Consider the following 18,498-nt stretch of genomic DNA (forward strand, 5'->3'; position numbering starts at 1 on the left):
AATCAACCAACGCCTACAATGGTATCTGGAAACTGAGAACATCCTGTCCCCTGAACAGTCAGGCTTCAGACAGTTTCACAGCACTGAAGACCAAACAGCATATCTTGCTCAAGAAGTTGAAGATGCATTCCAAGAAAAAAAACATGTGTTAGCCACTCCCTGGATAGATCTGCAAAAGGCATTTGACAAAGTATGGACGGATGGCCTCATCGTCAAGCTACAGAGAAGCGGCATATCTGGAAACATGCTTGCGTGGATCCGATCATATCTTCACAACCGTAGAGCAAGGGTCACAGTTGACAGAAAAGAAAGCAAGAAAATACTTTTGCGACATGGGGTCCCACAGGGAGGAGTCCTATCACCTACACTTTTCTTAATCTTCATCAATGACCTTTGCAGGAACTTCCCAATGGAATACAAGCTGCCCTTTATGCCGATGCTTTGGTGATGTGGTGCAAGGAAGAGCATGCCACTACTGCCACCTACAGAATGCGGATAGCAGCAGACAACCTGACAGCCTGGTCAGAAAAATGGTGTGTGGCTATCAATAAAGACAAGTCTTCTACCACACTCTTCACTCTATCACCAAAGAAAAAAGCAGGAACAATCAAAATTGGGAACACTCCACTGAAACATGCAGATGAAGTAACATACCTTGGGGTCACCTTCGACAAGAAACAAACTTGGAAACCACATATTCAAAAGGCAGAGACAAAAGCCAGATGCAAATTAGCCATCATGCGGAAACTAGCAGGAACTAGCTGGGGAGCAAATGAGACAATCCTCAAGAGAGTATATCAAGGAACTGTACGGCCGCATCTTGAATACGGTTCATCAGCCTGGTCAACCACTGCAAAGACCAACCAGCAAGCTTTAGACAAGGTTCAAAACCAAGCTCTGCGAATCATAACGGGATCCATGAAGTCTACACCCATTAAAGACATGGAAAAAACTGCAGCAATACAACCCCTTGGTGAGAGGAGAGATGCCAAGATCATGATCCAGGCAGAGAAATTCAGGTACCTGCCCAATCATCCAATGAAACAAAGAATGGATGGTCTGACAAAGAATCGTCTCAAACGTAGCAGTTTCATCCACCAAAGCAGAAGACTTACTAGAGAACACCAAGCTAACCCGTTACCAAAGACACTTCCATTTTGCCCAACAGATCTTCCACAACCATGGAATGATGAACAAGCCAATCTACAGATCAGCATGTCTGTCCCACAATTAGCTTCAGCAGACTCCCAAAACGACCTGGTCAAACGGTCACTGGCAATGGCTATGATCAGTGACCGGTACCCAGAAGAATCTTGGATCCATGCATACACTGATGGTTCGTCAACAAATGCTGTGGCCAATGGAGGGGCAGGCATATTTATCAAGCTCCCTTCAAGAAATACCCTAACTGCAAAAGTACCAACCGGCACCCACAGTTCCAACTACAATGCAGAAACCCATGCACTTATTCAGGCTGCTACAATGATCAAGGATGCAAAAGAAGACTGTCAACAAGTTGTCTTCCTCACAGATGCTCTCTCAGTCCTACAAGCCTTGCAAGGGGAAAAACTTCCTCACCTGAATGAAGCCATGCAAGAGGTAGCAAAGGAAAGACGAGTAGCTCTACAGTGGATCCCAGCACATTGTGGGATTCCAGGAAATGAGGAAGCAGACAGGCTAGCCAAGCTAGGAGCTAATCATGTACAGCCCAGCAACAACATTAGCTTCTCAGAGAAGAAAACCTTGATAAAGGCAGCCAACAGACCCAGGACAGAACAAGATGATTACCACCTTCTCAGTCGCTTGGAACAAGTAACTCTGTTGAGACTCCGGACAGGCCACAACCGACTGAATGCTCACATGTTCAGAAAGTTTAAACTTGCAGCAACACCGACCTGCAGTTGTGGCCTGGAAGACCAAACAGCAGAACACATCTTACAGGCGTGTCCAATTCATCAAGACCTGAGACAAGCTGAGTGGCCAATCGAAACTGCCATACACACCAAACTCTATGGAAAGAGAGGCGAACTGGAAAAAACAGCTCATTTTATCTTACAGACTGGACTATTGGTCTAAATTGTGAAAGAGAAAAAAAAAAAAAAAAAAAAGTGTACTGCATTTCGTAATGCAATATACTATATACGGAATTGGACCTTGGCTTGCAAGATACGTCACTGAATGCAGTGGTACCAAATTGCAAAACTCTTTTGTTTTATATACTAGTATATTACATGTTACATTCTGGTATCTTCCGACTTGTGGACATTATTGTGAGCCACATCATTGTGAGCGACATTGTCTACTCCGGACACCTCCACATCGTACACACTGAGCGCCTGCTGACTCTCGCGGGCCGTCTTTGTCATGAACAGTAACTGGACTTCTTCCAGAGTCTTGTTCTTCGTCTCGGGCACGAAGATCAACGTGAAGATCATCCCAACTAAACAAATACATGCAAACAGCCAAAACGTACCTGAAAAACAATACAATTAGTGGTACATTGTATAGATGGTTAAAATCAGGGTGTGATATCGAAAAGTGATATCATAGGTGTTACTAATTACATAGGAGAGGGCATAATAAGTTGACAAACTTTTGTCCAATCCTTTTGTTGTTTGTGCAATAAAATATGTTTTCAGTCAAGCTAATTATACGTTTTTTAATAACTATGTGAACATGCACCAACTGTTTGTTTAACGATGCATTAACATGTTTTAAATTAACGCAATTTGAACATAATGTGATTATTTTAACACTTGATCTAAAGTGGGAAGGCGACAGCTAGTTATAGATAAATAATTACAAACATATTATGAACTATTGACTGAACAGAGTTGTATATTGTGGAGAATAAGTGGCGTCAACACGGCAAACTGTTCACATAGGTGTATGGGCTCCCATTTTTTGTAGGGGTGGGGGTGGGGTGTGTGCAAACAGGTTTTGTCAGAATTAAACAAAAATGCCCGAATCTGGATTACAACATTTATTCATATTAGCTTACTGCCAAACAGCTATGTAGGGTTACAAACGAATCACTACGTATTTTTACATGGATTACAACTAATTTTGATGGTAGAATGATGGAAATGCATGATAAAAACGTCTCAAGTTGGCACTTTTTTCCTGAATTTTGGTATAATGTTTGCCCGAATTTCAGATTTTGCTCCTACGCATAAGCGTACGAGACGGGGGGGAGGGGGGAGGGGGGGTACGCTTATGACTATCGAGAATGACTTTTAGATGTGCCGAATTACCTTATTTGCGAGAATTGGTAGCCGAGACTTGATCAGAACACTGAATCGGAAATAAGATACTGTATGTGTTAGCTTCGAAAGACGTATGTAGGCCTGCAAACATCAGCTTTAATAGTATACAGGAATATCAACAATCTATTATTGTTTGCAGCTACCCGATATTTTTTGTTTAAAAGCCAAACTACAGACTTTGACCACCCAGTATTAAAAGGAAAGACAGTGATACATTTAAAATACCACCAGTAACTTTCAGGGCGTCATTTTTAATATACTGTATGTGTAAATCATTAGTTATATTTATGTCTTACTTCTCTCCCCCTAAAACAAATTCTCTTCAACAGGCGTTTATACTGTCTATATGCGTACGGCGAGATCTAACGAACTGGTATGTCGCGATACTGTACGTATCGCGATATGTGGGTTGCTATACATTGAGGTCGGCAGTGAAAAATATGTTCTGCTTTTATATCATTTTTATCACTAAATTACATACTACAACATCTTGCTGAAAATTTAATTATCAATTCCAGAGTGTTTTTAATTGTCATTATGGTAATTTAAAATTCATTTTATGGAAACCAACAAAACGTATGTATCACAGAAACTAAGGCCAATGTCTTTAAGACGTATATAGCTTACGTAACGCGATACAGCTGTCCTATATCGACACATCGTATCGTGGACCTCATATCGGAATGCGATACTGTATCACCGTATCGTTACACCGTTACGGATTTTAAACGAGATTTCCAAATCCCTGTCTTAATACACCCGTAATTACTTACCGTATGTTGTGATTGTTTCTGTCAATGTGAGAAAACTGAAGGACACTACAAGGTTAAAAATCCAGTTAACAGCCGTTGCCATGGCAATGCACGTCCCACGCGCCCACAAAGGGTAGATTTCAGAGTTTATGGTCCATGGCATTGGTCCCAAACCTGCATTAGATGTAAAACGCGCATCGTAAGGTTAAGAGTGTAAAAGGTAAACATACCTAGACATATGTAATGTTCACTGTTAGGCTAACTCTATTAATGACAAATTTGAAACGACGCCAAGAAATGAACTGTTGACAACAATAAACACTCTTATTATATATCTGATGTAACCATTATATGTACTTATTATGTTGTCAAATGCATGCAATTTTGTATGATTCATATATATATATATATATATATATATATATGAAATAAATTATTTTGATCTTTTGAAGTACATAGAGTGGCCTGCTGACTTTTTGTAGTATTCATCATATAATTAGTTTCTGGCTGTGCCATATGAACTAAAAACGACAAAACCAATAACGCATCTAAATTCTTTCTCTTTCTCTTTGTGTGTGTGTGTGTGTTGGGGGGGGGGGGGTAGCCGTGGCAGTGGAAGTCTTCCTAAACACGAAATCGGAATGGCATATCATCCTGGGGAGAGACAGTCATACCACAGACGAAGCACCTGGCAGTGATTTACGGAACCAGTCAGAAATATGTCAATTTATCCTTTAAACGCTGCTTTAGGCAGAAATACAATTTCGAATACATAAATAGTTTTGTCGTTCAGATACAGAACGTTTTACACAAGGAGGCAAAATGTTTTAAAAAAAATTTAAACTTGATTATTTACACAGTCACATACCTGGTGCAAAACTAATGACAAACAGAGCCAGCCCTAGAATAGCCATCCAGGAATAGTCTGTTGGACAGTACCCTTGGGCCCAGTGCATGCCGGTAGCGGAAACGTCAGTTGCGTTGCAGCGGCCATACTGCGCTCGTTCCTCTTTGTGGCTGGGTTGCGCCTGTAGACACGTTCCATTAGCAATGTCGTCGTAACAGAAGCCGCAGCGACTGTCTTTGATGCAATCATTGCAGACGCTGCAATAATAGTACATCTGACAATGACGTTTATTGTGAACAGTTAAACTTGACTATAAAAACCACCTGTAAATAAGGATTTTTAAGTTTCATAATTTGGTAATTATTGAAAGCAGTGTTTATTATAATGTAGGCTTACAGATTGCAATGTCTTGTAATTATCAAACATGTGGTTACTAGTCTAGTACCTGGGGCCATTGTTTGAAACTTTCAGCCCGTTATTAGTAGTTAAAATCGTCACTGGCTAGCGAAGTCGTAGGCCGTAATTTCCCCGCAGAGGCAGGACGTACTAGAACGCATATTGATTTATTAACCATCCGCTATTGGGTGTCAAACATTTGGAAATTTTGACGTATAGTTTAAATTTTTTCCATTAGTAGCTACGAATATTTTATATACACCATCTTACAGACAGGATAGCACTAACCACGGCCATTGATATACCAGTCGTTGTGCACTGGCTGGAACGAGAAATAGTCCAATGGGCCCACTGACGGGGATCGATCATAACCTGACCGCGCATCAGGCGAACTCTTTACCTCTGGGCTACATCCCCCAATCCAGTGAAGAAATGCAAACTTGATATTAGCCTACATTTCAAAATTGATTTCAAGGAAGTATATTTCATGTATTATTGAAATTAATGGAAAGAATAAAAGAAGAAGAAAAAAAGAAATGTGAAAGAGACAGAGGTAGAAAGAAACAAACAAAGAAAGAGAGAAAAAAACAAACAAACACTAACGTATATTTGACGTAGCAACTATCGGTGATGACCGTTCCATTTCCGTCGTAGGTTTCCGTGATGTTACCGTTAATTTCAGGCGAATATATCGCAGACAGCTGAAAACCGATTGCTAAAACGGCAAGGGACATAATCACGCCTGAAAATTAACAATGGAAAGGACAAATAATTTGAACAAGAGAGCTTGTTTTTTGTTTGTTTTTTTATTTGTTTTTTTGTTTTTGTATTTTGTTGCCGAGTGGTGGTGGTTTTTTGGTGGTGGTGTTTTTTGTTTGTGTTTTTTTGTTTGTGTTTTTCTTTTTTTGTGGTGGGTTTGTTTGTTTTTTTGTGGGAATTTTTTGTGTTGTTTTTGTTTTTGTTTTTTTGTTGTTGTTGTTTTTGTTGTTGTTGTGTTGTTTTTGTTGTTTTTTTTTGTTGTTGTTTTTTTTTGGGGGGGGGGGGTTTGCTGGCTTTTCTACTTAGTCCATTTAATGCTGATTCAGAATGGACTCACCTGCAAAACTAATTACGGTCAACCGTTTACGACCGAATCTTTCTACGGCCCAAAGACCAATGAACGTTGAAAGAAAGTTGACCGTGTTTGGAACCATAACCAGCCAGATTGCATAATCAACCGGAAATCCCGACATTTTGATAATAGACGCGCTGTAGTAACTGAAATAGTAGACCAAGTGGGCAACTGAACTTTGAAACGTGTGCATTCAACTGATGAAAGTATTTGAACAAGAAATAACAGATGCTGTTTGTACACAAGGCCATACAATATAAAATATAACATTAAAATACTCGAATAGTAACATGGTCCGAATTTATGAAGCCTGTTTTTCTTAAAAGTAGGTGTTTAAGCACTGATAAAATGTATTATATATGTAGTTACACGCGTGCAAAACATAAACAGGTTTTGTAAATTCTGCCCGATCATGTTTAATATACTAATTTATTAAGACAAAACATTGATCAAAAATAGTATAGTATAGTTGTTTTGGGGATATTATTAATATCCCTAGATGTAACAGTACGTGCATAAGCGTACGAGATAAGGGGGTGGGGGCAGGATCAAAACCTCAAATTCGAGCAAAAATTATACAGATATTCGGGCAAAATGTGCAAACCTGAGACCTTTTTACCATGTATTTCAATCACTCTACCCTCAACATTAGTTGTAATCCATGTAAAAATGCGTAGTGATTCGTTTGAAACCCTATATAGCTTTTTGATAGTAATGATAATATGAATTAACACAAACCAGCCTGCCCCCCCCCCCCCCCCCCCCCCCCCCCCTCCACCAAAATGGGAGCCCGTACGCCTATGAGTACATGCCATAATTATTGATCAACAATTTACGTCAATGTAAAGTGATGGAATATTCTGACAAATGATGTTGGCCTTTACAGTTCGCTTGGCCATGTCCAATAAAACTGAAAATTGTAATCGACTCCTTGAACATGGATTCCATTTTGAATGTAATATTTATTTTTTGTTGCGGATGTAGTTCTTACATGACGGTGTTTATCCCACAGAGCTGCTGAAAGAGCTGCAGTCCTGATCCAACGAAGAGCGCCTTCATCACGTGTGGAGTGTCGCACACTTTACCCAGAACGCAACCTACAACAAAACACGCACATGCAACAAAAACACAATGGCGTAGCCGAGGATTGTAAGATGACAATGTTGAATGAACAGCAAACCATCCCAAAACCCCAGTGGTCATATATGGATGTCACAATCCCCAATATCAAATAATGTTTATGTTACCTCTTGCACAAAATATTCACATACTTTTACCCAGAATAAAACTTTGCGTACTCGAATATTATAAATCCATACATGTACATCTTTACAAATCAGGGCCGTAGCTAGCAGGGGGGCAAGGGGGGGGGGGGGCAGTTCCTGAAATCCTGAAAGCATTATAGAAACTTAAAGAAAATTCTCTTAACTGTTTAAGGAGTTTTAGTCTATTAACTACTCAGTTGCCCCCCCCCATCCCCCCCCCCCCCCAAACAAAAAATCCTAGCTACGGCTCTGCAAATATGTCACATTATCAAATAGTTTTCGAAATATCATTTTGTACTCATTTTATTGTCTTGTACAGAGAAGCTATAATGGTTTTTATGGTTTTTATTGCTTTCTCAGGCACGTGTGTAGAGGGGAGGTCTTCGGAGGATTAAACCCTCTCCTGCTCTAACAAATTTTCTTTTTTGTTTTTTTTTCAATATATTTCCCGGAGGAGCATTACTGGACATCAACCCCCCCCCCCCCACCCATAAACAGTCTAGACCCCTCCCTGCATACGTTCCTGCACACGCGCCTGTTTTCTAATACAACTTGCTACTTCTTTAACTTGTTTACCCTGATCTAATTGCTTATCACGATTTATGGCTGTTCTTATGTCGTAGAGTTCTCTCGTGACGTCATCGGTTCCACGTATCTTCACGAGCACGGCACGCGCCTCGACATCTCGTCCCTTGCTCACAAGCCAGCGAGGACTTTCAGGGAGGAAGAAAAATCCACAGAACTGGATCAGTGAAGGTACGCCTGCTAACCCAAGCATATACCTGCGTATAAAACACGAATGACGTCATGAATGTAGAGCCGGTGTAGACTGACAGTGGTTAGTTAGGCTTACAATAAAGGTGGGATGTCTAATCTCTTTAATTTTATATTTATGTTCTGACTAAAACAATTTTGATTTGTATCATTTCGATGGATATTTTTCTTTGTCGCTTCACCAGATTCCTACTACTACATGTGTGTGTGTGCGCGCGCGCGCGTGCGTGCACGTGGAATGTATATTATTTTAAGTCTAATCTATATATGCCGCTAAAATGAATTTGACGTTTCACAACAGATGCATTAGATTAATTTTCCTTTTTGCAGCACAAGTGTTTTGCTATATTTCATTAATGTGGATATTGTTTCTCATCAGTAATAACGTGTGTCTACCTCCAGCCGTCTGGTTTCATTTCACTGAATCCCCCAGCAATGAGTGCCGAGATGACGATACCAATGGTGATGAAAAGCTGATTCAAAGTCACCAGACGACCTCTGATCTGAGCTGGCGCAACTTCCGCTACATACATCGGAACTGTCATGGAGGCAAATCCTAAATAAAATAAAATATGAGAGAGAGAGAGAGAGAGAGAGAGAGAGAGAGAGAGAGAGAGAGAGAGAGAGAGAGAGAGAGAGAGAGAGAGAGAGAGAGAGAGAGAGAGAGAGTACATAAATACATGCAAAACAGAAGGAAAAGTAGGCAAAATCATTATTATATGAATTAGAAAATGAAAAACCTGGGTGACACTGAAATATATTTTAGTTAATATGAATACAAATCATGTGCATAAAATAAATATATCTTAAAGCATGTTTATTGTTGAAACAAGGTTTTTTTTATAAACAGTACCACATGAGTATCCGTTGTACACTTATCTTAAAACAAGTTGTTTTAAAACATATTTAAAGAGCGAATTTGATGCGCTTTTAAACAACGAGTTGTAAGGTAATATATATATTATATATTCTCAAAAACCAGCTTTAAAATTATAAACGTCTTTTCCAACTAAACCATATTTACCACCAGTGCGCTCGCAGTATCGTATGTTTCAGGTTAACGTATGCATCACAGTGCAGTCAATTTCACTGGATGGTATGGCTGTATCGACCGGGTCATCTACGAGCAGCCAGTCGTATATGTCTTTAAATTGATAACACGCGTATATGTATGATACCATACACGTGTGTTATTCGTGTGTGTGTGTGTGTGTGTGTGTGTGTGTGTGTGTGTGTGTTATCATAAATAACGAATGGCGTTATTACCACCGGAAAGTAATATAATATTATTTCATCAAGGCAATCGCTTGGGTAAACAAAGGTGCGTTGTTAGAGAAACGAGTTATAAATTTCTTGTTTTGTGCTCAAAATTATATGGTTTAATATATGTTCCCCTCTTTGTACAGAAAACATGATTTGTTCACAAACACGCGAACTCCTGTTGTGTTAAAAGTCAATGTTTCCAAGTCATTCTGTATCAGTTTTACCTTTGGATATCCTACGAATTAAATGTTCTGTTATTTTCACCATCTTTACGAAAAGAATATAATGCATGATCGCGTTCGTTTGAAGCTATATAGATACAAAAGCGGATGCAGAATTATTCTAGGGAGAGTTTACATTAAGTACTACGTTCAAAGGAACGGGACGTTTGGGATCGATTCCCGACTGGTATATCAAAGGCCGTGGTATGTACTACCCTGTCTGTGGGATGGTACATATAAAAGATCCCTTGCTGCTAATCGAAAAGAGTAGCCCATGAAGTGGCGACATCGGGTTTCCTTCCTCAATATCTGTGTGGTCCTCAACCATATGTCTGACGCCATATAACCGTAAATAAAATGTGTTGAGTGCGTCGTTAAATAAAACTTTTCCTTTCTAGTCGTTAAACAAAGCATTTTATTTTACTACGTTCAAAACGTTCACCTACAGTATTCCTAAGTACACTAATATGCATTATGTATAGACGATTTTCATGGAACTTTGAGTTCGGGGGAGGACGTGCACATCCCCAGTACCCTCCTACTGGATCTGCGCCTGTTTGTGGCAATTATTCCGTGAAAACCATTTAGAGATACTTTGACACAGGTTCGCATTCTGGGTGTTACGTATATATTTTTTCATACAAGAGAGTTATTTTGCAATATTGTGGGCCAGCGGTTTTGCAGGATCGATCGCTGTCGGCAGACTCGTTCACCACGACTGATACCCCAAAGGCCGGTGTATGTACTGTCCTGCTTTTGGGGATGTGTATAGAAGATATCTTGCTACTTTTCACAACGTGTTTGCTTTATGGTAGAAGCGGGGTTCCTCTAGCTTTTTTAACTCTCTCTCTCTCTCTCTCTCTCTCTCTCTCTCTCTCTCTCTCTCTCTCTCTCACACACACACACACACACAATATCTATCTGTGCCTGCCTTTCTCATTCTCTCTCTCTCTCTCTCTCTCTCTCTCTCTCTCTCTCTCTCTCTCTCTCTCTCTCTCTCACACACACACACACACACACACATCACTATCTGTCTATGTCGGTCTGTCTTTCTCTCATTATCTCTCTCTCTCTCTCTCTCTCTCTCTCTCTCTCTCTCTCTCTCTCTCTCTCTCACACACACATCACTATCTCTGTCTATGTCGGTCTGTCTTTCTCTCATTATCTTTATCTCTCTCTCTCTCTCTCTCTCTCTCTCTCTCTCTCTCTCTCTCTCTCTCTCTCCATGACCACGTGACTTCTACAGTTTGAGCAGATATTAACATTGGGTGACGTCACGTAAACGGCAAAATAACGCAAGAAATCTTTTTATAGAGAGCGCCAGCGAGCGCTTATGACAAGGTAAAATAACCTAAACAGACTGAGTCCCATATGTAAGACAGAAAATTTTGTCGAAATATCAAAACGGAAGTGAAATCGCGTTAAAAAACCAAACATCGGAGTAAATGGGTAACAGATCTGCGATAAATGCAGAAAAAGGCTAATTAATCTTATTTTCGTAAATACCTTATGATCGGGATCGTGTTGATATATTTTTAGAAAATACATTCGATACATTACCGTGCAAAACATTATGGACCGTCCCGTTTCCTAATGCCACTTAAATTATTTGGTTTTAAATTAACATCAGCTAGTGCAACTAAAATGGGTCAACATTCGAAACGTAATATATTTTAGTATCTATGTTGCTTACAAATCTATGTTAAATTACTTTGAACTAACGCTGTCACGGAAAAAATGGTTTTACAGTTGACGACAATACAATGTTACCGATCAAAATAAGTGACAAATTACACGAATTTCCTAATTCATCGCAAATATAAAATCTGAACACTATTTTTTGTCATTGTGTTTATGTCAATTATGTTTATTGATGGTTAAAATTCATAAATTATATTTATAACCCTTTTGCTTAACGCTTCTTTGACCTGTCCTTGTAATTTCTTTTACTATTTTATATAGTAATATAGCGGCAGCTGTCAAAGTAAGAAAGTAACTCTACAATGCACACCGACGATTCTGAAGAAAAAAATAAAATACCACATGCAAGAAAACTGGCGAAGTATATCAGTAAATGTGATGAATCATTGCCGTATAGTTACTTTGTCTATTACTAAAACGCCTATCAAAAGCATCACTAACAATACAGCGAACGATGTTTAGTCCGTCCCATCCTCCTCCTATTTTTGTCAGATGCACTTTGCAAATTACTTAGCGATTCTAGACTGTTTTTCACTGACATACACTAGCTAGTACCACAATACGCTGTAACACTAACACTGAATTAAACTAATAGTAATTTATCGAGGTGTGGCCATTACAAAATATATGCATACATATAATACGGCGCCGTTCAACAATTACGTAACGCTTTCAAATCCAAACCATGTTTTTAAAAAGTGTTTTGTTTAACGACACCACTAGAGCACATTGATTTATTAATCATCGGCTATATTGGATGTCAAACATATAGTCTCAGAGAGAAAACCCGCTATATTTTTCGATCAGTAGCAACGGATCTTTTATATGCACCATCCTACACATACCACGGCCTTTGATACACCAGTCGTGGTGCACGGGCTGGAACGAGAAATAATCCAATATGTTCTTACAATTACTACTTTTAATTACCAATATGTTTTCCTCATATTTTGCTAAGACAGGAATCGTGGAAAAACAATTACAATGACCGATTTTGTTTAAAATCATGCTATCTAAACAATTACAATGACCGATTTTGTTTAAAATCATGCTATCTAAATTGAAAATAATATTTCCAAAACAAACGGGGGTGGGGTTGTACGTCCTATACCCGCCCTCCGAATCCGCACCTAGTCTAGTAGTCTAGTGGTAATATTTATCTATTCCTTTGCCAGTGACAACACACATTAATATCACCATATAAACTCACCTATACCCATCCCCACAATTATCCTGCCCACCAGCAAGATCTCTTTGGATGGTGAAAGCGCCATGAGAATAGCTCCTCCCGTAAACACAAAACTGGCAGCCATGATGGTTTTCTTTCGGCCAAAGAAATCCGTGGTGAAACCAGCTACAAGAGAAAACAGCGCGGCCGCACCGATGGTGCCACTAACTATTATCTCTGTCCATATTGTGTTCAAGTCGAAGAAAGGTTTTATTAGCAGCATGGCACCGGACACGATTCCTGTGTCGTATCCAAATATCAGACCTCCAATAGTCGCGAAGCATGACAGGAAATACACAAATATGGTATTTTCCTCTTTTGGATTTGTTATGATGTTTGAGTTCGAGTTCATCGTATCACCATTGCCCCCTTTATTGTGGCGATCTTTCGCTTCCATGATGATCGTTGCCTAAGCTTACTCTGGTACCAATGGTAAATTGCGGCAGCTGTCAATCCCCTTCGCTTAGAATACACACAGTAATCATCCAAGAATAAAATACGTTGAAGAAATAATATTTCAAATACTATTTGCTAATATATGAGTGTCCAAAGAAGCATATGAATAATCAGAAAAGATATCGTCAATATACGTTATCTAAATTTATACTTAACTTTTGATTATAAAATTGTACTTATCTTAAAATGCCGAATTACGGCTTTGGGCGTACGGTTCTGTTGCACCAACAATAAAACAGCAAGTTAAATATCGCCAACAAATGATGGCTTTATTAAGTGTAAAGAAAACATTCTGTATCAGCAATAAAACAGCTACATACATCACCGCAAAGAGCGTACACGAACGAATTACTGAACATCATATGTCCTTAGTAACCGACGACGTATAGATAAAAAAAGAAAGATAGAAAACAGTGGTTTGTATACATGCGTTAAGTTCTGGGCTAGAATTCTGATATGAAAATGGAATGTGGATATAGTTCTAATGACCCGTCAACACAGCGCTGCCTCTGTTGTCAGACAGTGTTAGTGTGCGAATGCCACTCTTGTCGAACGTGTACGTGAAATAAGCACGGGTGTATGCGTAGCTGTAGCGACTAGTATGAACATTGGAAGTGTTAAGACTTATCTCCCACCTTATCTGTGAGAAACCGGCCTCGGTGGCGTCGTGGCAGGCCATCGGTCTACAGGCTGGTAGGTACTGGGTTCGGATCCCAGTCGAGGCATGGGATTTTTAATCCAGATACCGACTCCAAACCCTGAGTGAGTGCTCCGCAAGGCTCAATGGGTAGGTGTAAACCACTTGCACCGACCAGTGATCCATAACTGGTTCAACAAAGGCCATGGTTTGTGCTATCCTGCCTGTGGGAAGCGCAAATAAAAGATCCCTTGCTGCCTGTCGTAAAGAAGAGTAGCCTATGTGGCGACAGCGGGTTTCCTCTAAAAACAGTGTCAGAATGACCATATGTTTGACGTCCAATAGCCGATGATAAGATTAAAAATCAATGTGCTCTAGTGGCGTCGTTAAATAAAACAAACTTTACTTTTTTTATCTGTGAGAGTGATTACAAGTGTACACTCCATACTGAATTGTTTGCTCTTCTCTCGATTGTTTTGTTTTTACAGTGATCGTCCAGTGATTGAGCGATATTCCACTAGCCTCATTTGATTACAATGCATGGGCCGATTGACAATATCCTTGACTCTTGAATACATGGTATGCATGCATCAACTTTCTGGTGGCATTGTCCTCTAGCCTGATCTTATATCAATACATTCGTAAACATAAGCATATAAGTACTGATGCACCAATATATATATATATATATATATATATATATATATATATATATATATATATATATATATATATATATATATATACTGTTTCAGAAGAAGTGTGAGTGGTTCAACGGTAACTTTTAAAGCACCCATTTCATAATTAATCAAAATTGTTAACATCAGTAACAAAAAACCTGCGAAGCATCAGTAGCCATCATATTTGATACAATTGGCACTTTGGCATAACCTTAAAAATTAAAAATTAAATTCATATTCCTAAAACACAATGGATTATCTGAAGAGACATGGGCTATTTTAGTATTTTGTGGCCTATGCTAAATTATGGAGACTTAGTCTGAATTTAAAACGTTTATAAATATAGGCTCTGAAGTATTCTAAAGGATATTTGACGTACAAATTAAATCCTGGAGATGACGGAATGCCTGCATAAAACATTTTGAAAATCATTTCGTTGTGAACAGGCTTTCACGGTATGAAGGAATATTATTTAGCTTGGTGGTAGAACACAGATCGATCTGTGGTAGTGATTACAGACCATCGAGATCATCACTGATAGCTACTGAGTTCGTACCTTACAACCGGTTCCAGTCCAGTGTACATCTTACCGGGGCCACTATACTAGCTTCTCTTTTTCTAGCGATTAACTTAATTATGTCTTAGTCTTGAACAGAGCTCTGGTAGCTCAGGTTACTGATATTTGATTGCTTAAATTTTTCCGGTAGTTGAACACAATATCCATTTACTCTCCGATAGTAGATCTGACATGAGCCAATACGATTTTATAGTCACTTGACCTTCCAGTGTGAACAGTCATTCTGAATGCATTAAATTATACTAAAGTTCATACCAGCGCTGCTTTGCTCGGATCAAATAACGGAAAATGGTAGGTTGAGATGAGAGTAAGATCTCACTTCTTCAGGATGACTGAATATTTGGATTAAAGTAAATTGAAATGAAATGTGGCATTATCGATATAATACGACGGAAAAAGCATGACATTGCTCTGTTGCGAATCAAGTTAAAAGTTTGTTTTTGTTTAACACCTCTAGAGCTCATTGATTTATTAATCATCGACTATTGAATGTCAAACATTTGATTATTATGTCATACAGTTTTAGAGGAATCTTTATTTGTATTGAGGACAGCACACACCTCACCTTTAATATACCAGTAATGGACTGGTTCACTAGTCGGGACGGGGAGAAATCCAATTTGATCAGAGAATGGTTCCAGAGGTGATTTGATCATACGACTCCAGTTTGATTATTCCTCAGGCGAGCGCTCTACCTACTGGGCTAGATCCCGACCATGTCACGAATCAAAACGACAGTGGATTTCTGTCCAGATGATGTACGTTTGACACCAAACAACCGCTGATTCAACAAAGTGCTAGGATGTCGTTAAACAACCATTCCTATCTCTTCCGTTCTTAACAAGAAACACCAGATGATAATAAATGGCACAGATCATATTTTGCCAATATTATTCAGTTCATGACAAGCTGTATAACAATATTGATCTGTTTCACAGGGAATGCTTTTTTCACCCTGAGAAAGCCCATTACACGACATACTCGTATTCAGAGAAACATCCCTAGTTTGATCAAACTCAATAAATAGTTTATTTTATGAAATGAAAAAGCTTTTCGATGACAGTATGTCATTTCTCGCGTAATAAATATTTATAGACAACTAATCTTGTTCCATTTTAATTTCCCTTTTTGAACTTAAAATAAACCAGCCATAAATACATTACATGATGATCGAAAATGCGTGTGCGTGTGTGTGCCACGATAGACTGAGTAATTGAATTTGTGCACTGGCGGAGCCGAATGCATTGAGAGGGCGTACATCTGGTTTTGGAGTTCGAAAGCGGTATTGAAATGATTAGTTTTATCGTTTAGAAACTACTACCGGAAGTCGGACAATAACAGGTGCCCGAAAGCATTTTACAAATTTTAAATAAAATACTTTGATTATATTTCACAACATTATGTGTCACAACATTACAATTAATTGTTGCTTATTCTGGGAAAATAAACTCAGGTTTATGTGTGACCTGAATATCTACTGTGACGACAGACGATGTTCCAGTGTAGACATTCTTTGCAGAAAGCTACTTGCTTTTTTGTTTCAAAATGTTTAATTCAAAACGCTAGCTATATAGTTCCGAATGGTAGCGAATAATGGAGAATTGAAAAATGGATGTTTGAAAAATGAGAAAACGACCTACCTGAAAAATTAGCAAACATTCGTCATGCGCACAACTCATTTCCTGGTGACCTAATAACACTTCTAATTATCAGGTAGGGGTTATCAGGTCACAAGAAGCATGGTTGCATGATAAGTATATTTACTCATAGGTTTAAATGTTGCTCATGTGAACGGGGCTTTTGTCACGAATCAAACATTTTGTCCAATACAGAATGAAGTACTTCGAAGTCCGAAATGAACGTAGAAAGATATTCACTTAATGTGCGCCTTGCACTAGTGGCGAAGCAGTTCGATGTAGTACGTTTTAAAATGCGGGGTTTTTTTTTTTTTGTGTGTGTGTGGGTTTGTTTGTTTTTTTGGTGGGGGGGTTTTGGAGTTTTTTTGTAACCCTATCATGCTGCATGCACCTACTTATGGAACTGTTGCTAGAACGCCTTTGCGTTTTCCCGGATAATGTGTACCAAGTTTTATTCCAGCTGGTTTTCAAAGATTAAAAATTAAACTTTTTTCAGTTTTAAAGGTAGATATATACTCTTCAAAAGAAGAAACGCAAAACCACATTGTCGTAACATTTGGAGAATTGATTTAATTATTGAATGGTGAGTCCGATAATTACCAAATGTTGCAGGATTGTTCACAATTCACTCTAGTCCATTGTGAGTAAGTGATAGGACACACCACCAAGGTCAAGGTCATCTGGAGTCAATACCGGGTGTGGCCTCCGCGTGTGTTGACAACTGCCTGGCACCGCCTGCCCATTGAAGCAACCAGAGTACGGATGACGTCCCGGGGGATGGTGGCCCACTCGGCCTGCAAGGCTGCTGCCAGCTCGGGCAGGGTCTGGGGCTGTGGTTGTCGCTGTCGGAGGCGTCGGTCCAACTCGTCCCATAGATGCTCAATTGGGTTCAAATCCGGTGATATCGATGGCCAAGGGAAGGACATTAATGTTGTTGTTCTGTAGGAAAGCCGTTGTGAGACGTGCTGTGTGAGGCCTGGCGTTGTCATGTTGGAACACTGCGTTGGCGTTGGCCATAACTGGAACGATGTGTGGCCGGAGGATCTGGTCAATGTAGCCCTGTGCATTCAGGTTGCCCTGCACGTGGACCAGGTCAGTTCTGCCAGTGTGTGAGATGGCTGCCCACACCATGACACTACCCCCGCCGAATCTGTCCACTTCCTGCACGCAGTTTGCCGCATAACGTTCACCACGACGCCTATACACGCGACATCTTCCATCATGACGTCGGAGCAGAAATCGGGACTCGTCACTGAACCACACCTGTCTCCATCGCAGTTGAGGCCATTGTCGATGAATCTGGCACCACTGCAGTCGGAGTCGACGGTGTTGTGGTGTTAAGATGACACCTCGAACTGGACGTCTGGCACGAATTCCTACCTCACGTAGGCGGTTCCGTACGGTCTGGTCGGATATCCTGCGCAAACCTGGTATTGCTGCGGCTGTGGAGGTGGCAGTAGTCAATCGTTCCCGAAGGTGGCGTACCCGGATGTAGCGGTCCTGCCCGGTGGTAGTGACCCGTGGTCGACCGGATCTAGGGAGGTCACGTGTTGATCCATGTTGCTGGTAACGGTCCCACAGTCTGGAGATGGTGCTTGGGGACACATGGAATGCCCTGGCAACGGCCGTTCTGGATTCGCCTGCGTCTAGTCGGCCGATGGCATTGTTTCTCTGCGGTTCACTGAGA

At 39.9% G+C, this 18,498-nt stretch overlaps 2 protein-coding genes across 2 annotated transcripts; one reads left to right on the plus strand and one right to left on the minus strand.

Annotated features, from left to right (window-relative positions):
- Positions 1-489: 489 nt before the first annotated feature.
- LOC121368573 lies at positions 490-2,076 on the plus strand. The gene has a single exon (XM_041493311.1). The coding sequence runs from the start codon at positions 490-492 to the stop codon at positions 2,074-2,076; it is 1,587 nt and encodes a 528-aa protein (XP_041349245.1).
- Positions 2,077-2,234: 158 nt separating this feature from the next.
- On the minus strand, positions 2,235-13,221 carry LOC121368574 (proton myo-inositol cotransporter-like). The gene is made up of 9 exons (XM_041493313.1): positions 12,807-13,221; positions 8,808-8,967; positions 8,214-8,419; positions 7,364-7,469; positions 6,358-6,518; positions 5,865-6,003; positions 4,887-5,122; positions 4,040-4,192; positions 2,235-2,473 (listed from the first exon to the last, which is right to left on the minus strand). Exons 1-9 carry the CDS (start codon positions 13,219-13,221, stop codon positions 2,235-2,237), a joined length of 1,815 nt encoding a protein of 604 aa, XP_041349247.1.
- Between the last annotated feature and the right edge of the window lie 5,277 nt (positions 13,222-18,498).

Source organism: Gigantopelta aegis, chromosome 3 (assembly GCF_016097555.1).
Source record: "Gigantopelta aegis isolate Gae_Host chromosome 3, Gae_host_genome, whole genome shotgun sequence".
NCBI lineage: Eukaryota > Metazoa > Mollusca > Gastropoda > Neomphalida > Peltospiridae > Gigantopelta > Gigantopelta aegis.

Excerpts from the sequence above, each read along its gene's own strand:
- LOC121368573 (XM_041493311.1), top strand. The coding sequence starts at position 490 with ATGCGGATAGCAGCAGACAACCTGACAGCCTGGTCAGAAAAATGGTGT.
- LOC121368574 (XM_041493313.1), bottom strand. The coding sequence starts at position 13,221 with ATGGAAGCGAAAGATCGCCACAATAAAGGGGGCAATGGTGATACGATG. Across the intron at positions 8,420-8,807 it reads ATGAAACCAGACGGCTGGAG|GTATATGCTTGGGTTAGCAG; the intron begins GTAGACACACGT and ends TTTTATACGCAG. Across the intron at positions 7,470-8,213 it reads TGATAAGCAATTAGATCAGG|GTTGCGTTCTGGGTAAAGTG; the intron begins GTAAACAAGTTA and ends GTTTTGTTGTAG.